Below are 14029 nucleotides of genomic sequence, written 5' to 3'. Positions count from 1 at the left end.
AGAATATGTGTTACCTGTATGGTTTTGTGTGGTGTGTACATAAGAGAGAATGGATGATACGTGCAGATAGGAATCAAACAATGTTATTTATAGGCAATTGATTCAGCAGCTATTTACTTAATCAATATTTATTTGATGTCTTTGTGCTGCTCCTTTCTGTTGTAATTCTTTTCAAAAATTTTAGAACAATATTATTTCCATTTTGTTGCATGGTTTCCACTTCAAAACTTCTTTAATTTTAAAATAAGAATTATTTAGAAGCAGCTAGTTCTTATAATACCTAAAATCAATTTAATTTCTTTCCCAATAGGGTCCAAATATATTAGGCTGCTGTAAATGCTAGAAACGTTAGTACATTCCTAGTTAGAATAAAGAAGTTTCCAAGACTTCCATGTTATCAAGTATCGTAATAACATTCATAGTGAGGCAATTAAAACAATACATTTAGTTTCCATTCCAAATTATTATTGGATAACAAAAATACCCCTATTTATATGCTTTGAAATCATAAAATCTATAATCACCAGTTTCATATGAAAGCAAATAAAGGTATTTGTTTTTTCTATAAAAATTAAGTCATTGACTGAGTTTGGAAAAATATTTAAGAGGAATAAAATATTTCAAAATATTTCTTAGCTTAGAAGTCATATTTTGTTATACTGAGTTTACCCTTCCCTATAAGCTCAAGATTTTATAATTTATTTAAAAAATCTGAATGAGAATATATTCAGTTAAAATTATTACTGTGCCCCTTGTTTTATGCTGAATTTTTAACTCTGTAATTTTAGAACCCAGATAATTTTTATCTGCATTAAAGAAACTTTTTACAAAGGCTAAAATAACACTTTAGATCCAAAAACCAAGACAGTGTCTATATGTGGATAATATACAAATAACCTGGAATACAGAAGTGAAATATCATACAAAGCAATTGCTTGTGTGTTAAGAAATGCTTGAATGTTTCTTATTATTTAAAAGCTTATTTAGTCCCATTTTAAAAAAAAACTATTTCTGACATATTGGACTCCTCAGCAGTTGGTTAAAAAGGATGGCTCTCATCTATCTATGTGGAAAGTATAATTAGTTTTGTGGAACACTATTATTATTATTATTATTATTATTATTATTATTATTATTATTATTATTATTATTATTATTTATTGGCCACCCACCTTACCCTCAGGGTAACTCTGGGTATCGTACAATATACTATATTTGCCTTGGGCACATTCATTAGATATAATCCATAAGGATTAATTAATAATCTTTATTAATTAAAGGTTAATACTACAGGGGGCCAAGCAAATTTGGTTCAATTAAATGTATCAACTCTCAGCCTTTGAGATGACGTTATACTGGCAGAGAGGTAAGATCACAAATATGATTTCCATGGAGTCTAGATTCTATCCACTCTTGTTTCTAAGCTACATAATTTTTGTGATAAGAGTTGAAATGAAATTCAGTGATTGTCTACCACTGTTATAATGTATTGGTTTAAAAATTAAAATGTTTTTAAAGCATTTCTCATATACTCATGAGAAACCCACCTTTGTCGTCAGGCATGGGGGAACTGAGATATCTCTCCCGGGCCTATACAATTTATGTATGGTATGTTTGTACGTATGTCTGCTTAATAATGGGGTTTTTAAAATATTTTAAATTTTAAATTATTAGATTTGTTATGAACTGTTTTATTGTGTTGTGAGCCGCCCCGAGTCTACGGAGAGGGGCGGCATACAAATCTAATAAATAAATAAATAAATAAATAAATAAATAAATAAATAAATAAATAAATAAATAAATAAATAAATAAATAAATACATACATACATACCTACCTACCTACCTACCTACCTACCTACCTACCTACATACATACATACACATACTTGTCTGAATACCCATATATAAGTCTGTTGTGTGCAGAGACATGCACACAGGGGTGAGAAAATTCCTACGTGGAAATTTGAACGTCCGAAGAGTCTCACTTACCCATAGAAATGGATAGTGGCCCAGGAGCAGCACTATTTACCTTCCAGTATTTCTTCCTGATCTTTATCTTCCTTAGCTAGTGGCCCATCCATTTCTGCTGTTGCTTTGGGATTTTCCGCTGCCATTTCAGAATCAGGCCCTTCCGGGTCTTTTCCTTCTGCAGCATCAGGAAGTTTCTGCTCCTGCGAGGTCCTCTTGTCCAGCTCCGATGCCCCACCTGAGCTGTCTAGAGAGTCTCCTGTGGGGCTGCTGGAGTGGACGGTGGTCTTTGCGGGTCCATCGGCTTCTAGGTGCCGCCTATACTGGAGCCAATTTGCCCCAAAACGATCCCGGACGTTGTCCATGCGGTCCATCTCTGCCTGATGTTGCTGAAATATATCTGTGAGAAGATCAACCCAAATTTTGAGAACAGTTTCACTGCACAGTCTATCTGACGTAAGAGGTCCATAGCGATTTAAATCTCACCTTCCGAGAGAGGCTGAATTCTGTACTCATGTTCTGTGTCACTGGGCTCAGAAATACTGGCCCTGCGAACTTTAATTCTCCCCTGTAGCGAAACAAAGTTATAAGAAACAGCTAGAATTGACCCTCTCGTGCTCTTTATTTAAATATTAAATCATACCAACCTCACCATATTTATGTCACACCTCTATAAAGAAAGAAAGCTTTTGAGAAAGCCTTTGGGATTCCAATCTGCTGCAGGGCTTTCAGCTCAAAAGTCACACTTTTAATAACTGGCTTCACAACATTTCCACAACTCCAGCAATTAAGGATATTTTTCATAATGGTGCATAACTTATTACGTTAATGCTAGGGCTTATTCAAAAGGAATTGCTCCACTCTTACAGCCACTAAACACGTTGTACAAAAGCTCCCAGTGGGGAACAAAGACTTCTTCTATCTTCTTCCTCACCACAACCAATCTTGCCAATTCGAAACCCTGAAGTATGTAAAATTGGCAGAATCACCTTTATTCTCTTCCGAGATGATGGTATGATGGATGTGCTGTCTTTAGGAGACTGACTATCACTTTGGTCCGCAGCATAGGAACTTTCCAGGGCGTTCCGGTTTATCATGATTCGCTCGGAACCTGAAGGGCAGAGTGGTTGAGCAATGACACGATTCAGGTTTGAGTGGTGCTGGAAGGGAAAAAACAAACCACAATAAGCTATAAATCAGTAAGAAGATATTTTCTGAGGCTTTGCCTTCTTTTTCTTTTTTAATTATTGCTAATACAATGGTACCTCATGATACGAACTCCTCGTGATACGAACCCCTCGTGATACGAACCCCTCGTGATACGAACCCGGGTTCAGAAATTTTTTGCCTCTTCTTACGAACTTTTTTCGGCTTACGAACCCACTGCAGATCGCAAAATGGCGCTCCACTGGGCGCCGCCGCCCGGCTGTCACCTTTTAAAACAGCCGGGGGGCTTCTTGGCGTTCTCCCGAACCAGGTCGGACGTCTTTGTGACATCAAAGCTCCGCCCATGGAATTCCCTATTGGGATTCCCCACCTTCTTTCTAGCCTCCAGATAGGCTGAAAACACTGCCGCCGATCGCAAAAACGGTGCTCCGCTGAGCGCTGCCGCCCAGCTGTAATCTTCTGAAACAGCCGGGCGCTTCTCGGCGGCCTCTGGAACCTGAACCCAAACCTGAACTTCCTGGTTCGGCATTCGGGAGAACGCCGAGAAGCCCCCCGACTGTTTCAGAAGGTGACAGCCGGGCGGCGGCACTTCTCGGTGGCCTCCCGAACCCAAACCCGAAAGGTTTGGGAGAATGCCGAGAAGCCCCCCGGCTGTTTTAAAAGGTGACAGCCGGGCAGCAGCGCCCAGCGGAGTGCCATTTTGTGATTTTTTTTTCCTTTTTGCACGGATTAATCGCTTTTACATTGTTTCCTATGGGAAACAATGTTTCGTCTTACGAACGTTTCGCCTTACGAACCTACTTCCAGAACCAATTAGGTTTGTAAGACGAGGTATTACTGTATTACTTTAGGGCAAAATGCCACCTTAGCAATTTTGAGGAACTGCTTTGTATTACCACTAAAGTGAGAACCATCAGCAAAAGGAAATGAAATAGAGTTTGTTTGAATGGAGAAAAGTATTACTGGTCTCTGCCTATTCTACCATACAGTAATGAAAACACAGAATGGAACTACTTCAGATGAAAGGAGATTTTGAACCCAAATTTTCACTGTAATACAAATCTGGAACATAAACATTTATGTAAGTCATCCTACCTGTAAACTGGAGACAGACAAGGGTTCTTCATCAAGGAGGAACTGGTATTACCAAAAAAAAAAGTATCAGTAAACATTTACACACTCATTTCCTTGTCAAAATAAAGTTGTATTCTACTTTCCACTTAAAGAATGGCTCAAAAATAGGAAATTTGACAGCAAATAAAAATACACTGCTCAAAAAAAATAAAGGGAACACTTAAACAACACAATATAACTCCAAGTAAATCAAACTTCTGTGAAATCAAACTGTCCACTTAGGAAGCAACACTTCTTGATTGACAATCGGTTTCACATGCTGTTGTGCATATTGTACAGAACAAAGTATTCAATGAGAATATTTCATTCATTCAGATCTAGGATGAGTATTCCCTTTATTTTTTTGAGCAGTATATTTTCCAATACTAATATGTGAAAACTGTATGGTAATCAAAGAAAAATTTTTTTTTAATTGATTTTATAATATAAAAACACACACGCAACATATAACAAGTGCTCAGTGATTGTGCCCACCACCAGACAAACATTCGTACTCCATCACCAATCGGGGCGGGGGTGTTTCTTGTATCAACCATTTTAACCCAAGAGCAAAATATTTATTTACACATTATACAGTGATTCCAACTTGTTTCTTATAACCTGGTCTCGGATTCTACTCGCCATATATCAAAGAAAAATAAAACATACGAACATCTTACATTTCTTCTCCTTTACATAATGCCATATAAATCCTACTTTTTTCAGGAAGCCCACCAACTCCTGAATTTGCAAAGTAGGATTGGTGTTAACTATGCTGAGAAGTTAGAGTTAACGTCTCAGTTAGGGTTCTCAATTAAGGAATATACAAATTAAGCACCAGGGGCAAACGTGTTGCTCTAAACTGGAGTATAATATTTTCTTTTCTGGAAGACTGCACTTATATTTTTGGTCTTCAAAGACCAAAGGATCTACATCTCCTAGCAGGAGCTTCTGAGATTTAAAGGGCCATTCATGGTTATATGATGTTATAATACATACTGAGGTTTATGTAAGGTAGATCATAGGATCCTTTTGGTCCAGAAGCCAGTAACCAGTTCCCCCATTGGACAACCACTCATTCATTGACCATTCAAAGTTATTACAGTACTGAACAAGGAGGTCTTTGTAATTGTGGCCTTTGTATCCCTGCAGTCACAGGATTGCGACTTGGACACTTAGCAGTCAGCTTGCAATTATAGCGCTGCAGCATTCCAGCCGTGGGATCACCATTTGGGACCTTCACTGCCTGCTTTTGAATAGTCAATAGGGAAGGCAGCAAGAGGTTGCAATCATGTGACTGGGACACTGCAACCGCGTGGGATTTACCTAACAACAGCAACTGGGGCTGACAGAGCTGCTATTGTAAGTCGGCACAATCATGATGTTGTGCTTCTTGACTCTGCTGCTTAATGATGGAGGCCCAAATTCCAATTATTGTTGCTGAGAGAGGACTACCTGTGGTGACAAAATGATGTCAAGTGTTGCAGATAGGGAAATTTTCAGCTTTTTTCTTTCTAGTGGAAGATTTGGGGTATGTTGCCACAGTCACATTTTGCTATCACAATCACATTGACTTTTGATAGCATGATCCTGCAGGACTCTGGGAAAAGCAGGCTTTGAATTCCTGCTGCAGTTTATCCTGCTGCAATTTCATTATTATCCTGGTTTGGGAGGAGAGGGGGGTTGGTGCCTTCAAGTCAAGTGTTGACTCTTGGATAAAGTCCATGCTGTTTTCTTGGTTAGATTCCAGAAGTGCCTTATCCTGCCTTCCTTCCTTCCTTTTTTTTTTTAATAATTTTTTAAAATAAATTTTTAACAAATTTATATTACACACAACATAAAACAGTGCATAGTGAAATGTGCCCACCACCCAGACACACACACATTCCCCACCAACAAATCGGAGGTGTTTCTTGTATAGTCCACTTGACCCAAGAGCAATATATCTATTTACATATTATAGAGTGATTCCAATTTATTTCTTGTAGCTTGGTCTCGGATTCTGCTCGGCATATATTGTCTTACCTTGTCCCACCATCCCATCAGTTGTCCCAACTCAGTTTCATTATCCGAATTTATCCTTTTCTCCATAATTTCAAATTGAATATGGTCCACCATGTACCTATACCAATTTTGAATTGTCCATTTTGTCGCATCCTTCCAACCCAAAACTATTACTGCCTGAGCACTTTCTATTGCTGCTTTTTTTATTTCTCTAAATTCTCCTGCCTTCCTTCTTAAGGGAGAGTGGTAAGAGAGAGAGAGAAAGAGAGAGAGAGAGAGAGAGAGAGAGAGAGAGAGAGACTGCCGTTCATCTGGGTTCATACCTAAGGTGAAGGGATGGGTTCCTCCCAGTTTGAACCCATTCACCTGTACTGGTAGTGACCTGCTGGTGACGTCACAGTGACATCACTGAACCAGATGGGTTGGTGCCAGTCTGTGAACGCCACTATCTTTTTTTGGAAAAAAAAAATCATTTTTCCCCCCTTCTAAGCATGCACAGAAGCCAAGTTCTGGCACTGTGCATGCGGTCACCATCTGTTTTTTGGCTTTTTTTGTTTTTGCCATGTCGTGCAGAAGGAAGCAAACTGACAGCACGGTAAGTTAGAACCCACCTCTGCTAAGGTGGGACTAGGTTTTGTAGTCTCTTGCTTTCTCGCTACCCCAAACTTGCTCCCATGCTGGTCCTAATCCTACTTAATACTTACAGATTTGGCTGTCCCCTATTGACTATTCACGTTAGTTCAATCTTTTAATTATTCATGAAAAGGTGATGACATTTCCGAATAAACACATGTTATATGTCTGGCTGATACAATTTCATCTTATGCACTTATTAGCTCCTTTATTCAGCGATAGGGCTATGCTGCTTTACTGCAGTGTTTCCCAACCTTGGCCACTTGAAGATATCTGGACTTCCACTCCCAGAATTCCCCAGCCAGCATTCAATGGCTGGGGAATTCTGGGAGTTGAAGTCCAAATATCTTCAAGTTGCCAAGGTTGGGAAACACTGCTTTACTGTATTAGGAATATCAATGTCATTTGGCGGGCCCCAGGGGAAGAGCCTTCTCTGTGGCGGCCCCGGCCCTCTGGAACCAACTCCCCCTGGAGATTAGAATTTCCGCCACCCTCCCTGTCTTTCGTAAACTACTCAAAACTCATTTATACCGCCAGGTATGGGGGAGTTGAGATATTCCTTCCCCCTAGGCCATTACAAGTTATGCATGGTATGTCTGTGTGTATGTTTGGTTTTATAATAAGGGTTTTTAGTTGTTTTATTATTGGATTGTCACATGCTGTTTTTATCATTGTTGTTAGCCGCCCCGAGTCTATGGAGAGGGGCGGCATACAAATCCAATAAATTATTATTATTATTATTATTATTATTATTATTATTATTATTAATAATAATATACTGTATAAACCAACTGCTACCTAAACAGGGAGCTGTTGGCAACTGTTATAAACAGACGAAGTAACTGTTTCTTCATACTGTAATTATGGGAACTGACAACACAGGCTGGATACTCACTTTACAGGAAACAGCTCTAGGAGACAAATGCACGAGAGTAGCATGTCGGTGATTTGGATGAAACCATAAAGGATTTCCTTCCAGATGCAACTGAGAGACGAAAAAAGAACACTTATATTCACTGCTGCAAACATGCCCCTCTGATTCAATTTTTCTGGGATTTAAAAAACAATTTATTGCTATGACCTCTTATAAGATTGCTGGCAATCTTTCCCAATATTTCTCAAGGCAGCATGCATAAATCTCCTCCTCACGTGGGTTAGGCTGAGATGACCACAGCCTAAGTTTCATGGCAAAATCTGAAGCAGGATGCTGGGGCCAACTTTCTCACTATTACAATACCCTTGTTCACCCAAGAGTGAATTCATCCAATATCGAAATGCTACCACCAATCAATGCTCTGCAATTATTACCATCGAATCCTAATCTTCAGGTTTTATACAGTTTGAAACAGCGCTTCCTCTGAGCCACTGTTACCCCCCAATACTCCGGAGTAACGGTAAATACTCACTCTTCTCAAATTATGCAACCAAGCCAAGGGTGCTAAGGCAGAGTGTTCCAGCAACAAGTTATAGGCAATATCTAGGTGTTGAAGATTGGACAGCTGTTCCACACCTGCAAAGAAGCAAGCAGAGTAAGTACAGTGTTCCCTCGATTTTCGCGGGGGATGCGTTCCGAGACCGCCCGCGAAAGTCGAATTTCCGCAAAGTAGAGATGCGGAAGTAAATACACTATTTTTGGCTATGAACAGTGTTACAAGCCTTCCCTTAACACATTAAACCCCTAAATTACAATTTCCCATTCCCTTAGGAACCATTTAGATTATTACCCACCATGTTTATTTATTAAAATGTATTTAAATTTTTTTTAATTAAAGGCGGACGAAAGTTTGGCAATGACATATGACGTCATCGGGCAGGAAAAACCGTGTTATATGGGAAAAAACCGCAAAGTATTTTTTAATTAATATTTTTGAAAAACCGTGGTATAGGCTTTTCGCGAAGTTCGAACCCGCGAAAATCGAGGGAACACTGTACCATCAGAAAGAAGCCAATCTTTTTTCAAACAGTGTTTCAAGTCTCTAATCTAGCCCAATATTTTATGAAAGCTTTTAGCCCTTTCACTATAGCCTTACCACTAATGTTGGCTAGATGGTTGTATCGGAGAATTAGGCTCGTCAGCTTAGCCCGACTATGTAGCCCAAGTTCAGGCACCTTAGGTAGGAAATTATATGCCACATTTAAATATTCCAGCTCCATCAGCACCTGCAGGGTAATAAATCTCAGCATTACTCAGTCATACTCTTCGCCATTCGCTTTTTCAGACTGAAAGTGAATTCTCCTTGAAAATCCCGCTATATAGACTGCTATTATGATCCCGCTATATAGAGTGCTGGTGAGACCACATTTGGAATACTGTGTTCAGTTCTGGAGACCTCACCTACAAAAGGATATTGATAAAACTGAACGGGTCCAAAGACGGGCTACAAGAATGGTGGAAGGTCTTAAGCATAAAACGTATCAGGAAAGACTTAATGAACTCAATCTGTATAGTCTGGAGGACAGAAGGAAAAGGGGGGACACGATCGAAACATTTAAATATGTCAAAGGGTTAAATAAGGTCCAGGAGGGGAGTGTTTTTAATAGGAAAGTGAACACAAGAACAAGGGGACACAATCTGAAGTTAGTTGGGGGAAAGATCAAAAGCAACATGAGAAAATATTATTTTACTGAAAGAGTAGTAGATCCTTGGAACAAACTTTCAGCAGACGTGGTAGATAAATCCACAGTAACTGAATTTAAACATGCCTGGGATAAACATATATCCATCCTAAGATAAAATACAGAAAATAGTATAAGGGCAGACTAGATGGGTCATGACGTCTTTTTCTGCCGTCAGTTTTCTATGTTTCTATGAAATCAAGCTCAGTTTTTGGCAACTACGTAACACATGTCATTCTTTCAACAACAACAACAATTTTCCATTGCCTCCTTGTGCAATTTTTTGTCTACTTTCCAGTTTACCCCACTAGTATTTCCTTCTCAGCAGAGCTCTGCTGATATTTCCTATCCAAATATAAACCCAATATAAGCCTTGTGTAGCACTGTGAGGTCAGTCAAAGCCTACATGCTGCCACTTACCTGGCGCTTCGTGAAAACACATCAAAAGTGTCTCCCTTCAGCTAGTTATATCTGATCAAAAGTGTTCATGAAAGCATAAAAGATTAAAGTCCTTGGCAGAACACTTTTTATCGTAAAATATTTAGATACTCTGCCAACGCTGCATATGACCTAACTTTGTTCTTAGCCAACTAGCGCATGACAGCCACATGAGGCCCTTGGAAATAAGGGCAGTAACTACACAGCAAGAAGATGCAGGTGGCCAAAAAGGACTGGCAGTTCTCCCATCCAAGAAGCATTTAGTGCAATTGCTAATTTGTTTCATTATAATCCACAATTTCTTTATGAAGACACAGATTTTAAACAGTTAACATTAAGCAATTTAGTGTTTAGAGCAGACCCACTCAACCTGAAATACATTTGCTGTAACTCTTACAATAGGGAAGATTGTTTTGCATGGACTGTTCTCAGCTCCTAAGATTATTTAAATCATCTTCTCCAATCTGGGCTTTCTTCTGAAGGTATTGGACCTCCTTTCTCATGCATGTCAGTGTTGTGGTTGGCTCTGGCCCAGCTCCTGCCCCAGGGAATGTGGAGGTGGATGCAGGGGAAACGTCAACATGTCCTAGGCCTGTTTTGTTGCCGGCAGAGTCAGGGAGTGCAGTTTCCTCAGACAAAGAAGAAGGTGGGGGTGACTTGGAAGAGGGGGGCTTGGCACACAGCCCAGGAAGCCAATCACCATTATCTTTGGTCGATTCATATGACAAAGTGTTAGACCCATGCAGGCACAGACTTATGCATTGAAGAGACCAATTGAGGACATATTACAGGAGATAAGAGAGGCCACCTGTGTTTGGGTGGGGCTCTAGTAATTAGAGTTGCTGCTATAAATAGCAGCGTGCTAGTTTGGCCGTTGTGGAAGATTATCCGATCGCAGTACTTCAGGATCGTGCCTTGCTGTGTCTGAACTTTGTGGATTTTTCATGCCTTTGACACCAAAGCAGAGTAAAGTGTGTGTATGTTTCACTTTGTGGGAAGAAGGAGGGCTGTGACGTTTCTTCACAGCTACTAGCTAAGTACTTAAGGACTGATTAAGGGACTTGTACAGCCGACAAGGTTGTTTTGGGGAAGAGTGCTCTTTGCAATACAAAAAGGGTGCTTTGTTTCTTTTGAATTTTGTGATAAAGGACATTGTTTTGAATTTTCAAACGTGTGTGTGTCTGAAATTTGTACCCGTGAATTTTCGTGAGGCTTCTACCAGAGAGCCCGGCAGAACAGTCAAACATGTTATAGTGTGTGTGTTTGTGTGTGTTTGTATTTGTAAGAAGTGATACATAGGACCTATCAACAAAAAATCAAGTTAGTTGATTAGAGGAAGCCTGCAAACTTTTATTTATCTAGTTATGTAATTGCCAACACCAAGTTAGGAAAAGTATAGCCATCCTGCCCCCTAGGCCTAAAGGTCTTTTGTGTACTTTACTAAAGATTTCAAAGCACTAAACCAACTGGGAATACAGACCAAAAGCAGCTTTTACCCAGAAACAGTATGTAAAAGGTAAAATCAGAATGGCAGGAGGCAACTGGAATACAGCTTTAATCTCCTCGGTCTTTTACAGAATTTCAATTTTAGAGTAATTGCTCATTCTCTTGTGGGAATGTTAAAGCCGAGGTGGCGCAGCAGGTAGAGTGCTGTACTGCAGGCCACTGAAGCTGACTGATAGATCTGCATGTCAGCGGTTCAAATCTCATCACCGGCTCAAGGTTGACTCAGCCTTCCATCCTTCCAAGGTGGGTAAATTGAGGACCCGGATTGTGGGGGCAATAGGCTGGCTCTGTTAAAAAGTGCTATTGCTAACATGTTGTAAGCCGCCCTGAGTCTAAGGAGAAGGGCGGCATAAAAAATTGAATAAATAAATAAAATTTAAAATTTGCCTTTGTTAAAGGGATACTATTGAATGGTACATAGAACGCAATGCCCAAGAAGCCCGCCTTACCAAATTTTAATAGCTTGCCCCATTGTTTTGCTTCAATATAAGAAAAAGAGTAGGTAGACCTTGACTTACATCCCTAAGTGGGGCTGTAACTTCGATCGCTAAGCAAGGCAGTCATTAAAGTGAGCCATGATTGATTTTATGTTTTTGTTTTGTCATTAAACAAATCCCTGCAATGGTTAATGAATCATGAAGTCATTAAGTAAATAGAGGCTTCCTCCATTGACTTTGTCAGAAGCCAGCTGAGAAGGTTGCAAAATGGCAATTACATGACCTTGGGATGCTATAGCTATCATAAATACATGCCAGCGGCCAAGGACCAAAATTCTGATCATATGACAGCAAGGATGCTCCAACGGTTGAAAGAATCAGTTATCAGTCACTTTTTTCAGCATCACTGTAACTTCAAATAGTCAAACTAAACAAATAGTGGTAAGTCAAGGACTATCTATAGAATGTGTTGTGGTTAGCTCTAGCCCAGCTCCTGCCACAAGGACTGTGGATGTGGGGGAGACATCCACATGTCGCAGGCCTGTTTTGCTCCCGGTGGAATCTGCTGATGAAGGCTCCTCTGACCAAGAAGACATGAGTGACAGGGAGGAGGAGAGTGTGGCAGACAGCTCAGAAGGAGATCAATTATCTAGCTCCTCCTTGGATTCAGAACAAGAGTTAATGATACAGCCACGCATGCGGAGAGCGATGCATAGGCAGCAACAACTGAGAGATTATTATCAAAGAAAATGAGGCCACCTGTGGTTGGGTGGGGCTGTGGTAATTAGTGAGGCTGCTATAAATAGCAGCCTGTGGGTTTGGCCATTGTGGAGGATTATCTCATCATTGTGTTTCGTGCCTGCTTTGCTGACTTTGACCTTTGTGTGCTGATTTTCCCCCGCTTTGAAACTAAACCAGAGCAAAGTGTGTTTCACTTTGTGAAAGAAGAAGGACTGTGAATTGCCTGCAAGCTAAGTATCTCAGAACTGATAAGGGACTTGTACAAATTACCAGTTTGTTTGGAGACGAGTGTTCTTTGCTATACAAAAAGAGTGCTCCATTTATTTGCATTTTCGGTATAAAGAACATTGTTTTGAATTGTCAAACGTGTGTGTGTCTGAAATTGTATCTGTGCATTTTCGGGAGGATTCTACCAGAGCGCTCGACAGAACAGAATGATGTATCATTAGTGCACTAATAATAACCATTCTAGGAATGACAACCCCACTTCATCTTGATTCTAATCAAAATATTCAAAGGAGGAATTCAGAAATAGCATTGATTCAAAGTTTCCTACAATAGATAAAGCTACCAACCATGCTAATCTACTTATTTTTTCCAGGGGCATCTGACTTGCTAATCATTGTTGGAACACTCTGTTCATCAAGATGCAGCTGTGGCCTTATTTATCAAGGCTTCTGGAATATTCCCACCTCCAAATACTAAGAGCAGTATATCTAATTCTGTCAACTGGATTCTATAACCACTTACAAATTCAATTACTAGCATTCCTCTTCCTCCAGTATCTCTATAGTGCTATATTCAACTGGGATTTAAAGTTTGGGTATAATGCTACACTGGGACAGTAGCCGTGATTTTTTTAAAAAAAAAATCCTAAAGAATTTATTTTTGAACTTTATTGTTTTTCCATTTTCTTGCTATAAATAATTAAAAACATTAATGTAATACTTGAGCTTAAAATATTGGAAGTCACAGTGCAATTGCCCACCTTTGCTAGAAAGGTGTAAAGAGGTTATTGCAAAATCCATAAACACCTACCAGTATACTACAGTACTTGGTTATTAGCATTCAGGAGTCAAGATAATAATTTTAACTTATATATGCCTAAACATGACCTAGTGCAAAAAAAATCCCAACACATACAATTATCCATCCATAAGTCACAAAGATTACTAAACAAGAAAGCCAACTGTTCTTTGAAATTTGTCTCTAGTATTAAACTAAATTTGAATTTATTATAGGTCCCCATTCTTATGGGTAGGAAAAATACTTACCCACTAGTAAGCTATTTTATGGAAAAATTAAAAGACTATTATGGCACAAAGATTTCAAGATTTTATTTATTTGTCCAATGTTACAAACTTGAAATGCCTTACTACTAAAATGCCTTTTTGTAAGCAAATGA

At 39.4% G+C, this 14029-nt stretch overlaps 1 protein-coding gene across 5 annotated transcripts in view; it reads right to left on the bottom strand.

The window, feature by feature from the left end:
* Positions 1 to 14029, bottom strand: part of STK11IP (serine/threonine kinase 11 interacting protein) — a 50141-nt gene that overhangs the window by 23281 nt on the left and 12831 nt on the right. For all 5 annotated transcript variants that reach the window (XR_011556891.1, XM_070728465.1, XM_070728474.1 and 2 more), the window contains 7 exons: positions 8917 to 9046; positions 8293 to 8396; positions 7782 to 7871; positions 4232 to 4273; positions 2959 to 3129; positions 2456 to 2537; positions 2031 to 2369 (listed from right to left, as the gene is read on the bottom strand). Coding sequence is in view for 4 of the 5 variants with exons in the window: in XM_070728465.1 (XP_070584566.1) it covers positions 2031 to 2369; positions 2456 to 2537; positions 2959 to 3129; positions 4232 to 4273; positions 7782 to 7871; positions 8293 to 8396; positions 8917 to 9046 (958 nt within the window). In the remaining variant the exon portion in view is untranslated. The remainder of the gene's footprint in view (positions 1 to 2030; positions 2370 to 2455; positions 2538 to 2958; positions 3130 to 4231; positions 4274 to 7781; positions 7872 to 8292; positions 8397 to 8916; positions 9047 to 14029) is intronic.

Source organism: Erythrolamprus reginae, chromosome 1 (assembly GCF_031021105.1).
Source record: "Erythrolamprus reginae isolate rEryReg1 chromosome 1, rEryReg1.hap1, whole genome shotgun sequence".
Lineage (NCBI taxonomy): Eukaryota > Metazoa > Chordata > Lepidosauria > Squamata > Dipsadidae > Erythrolamprus > Erythrolamprus reginae.
Note: the sequence above shows the minus strand (reverse complement) of the source record. Positions and strands in the feature narration are given on the sequence as shown.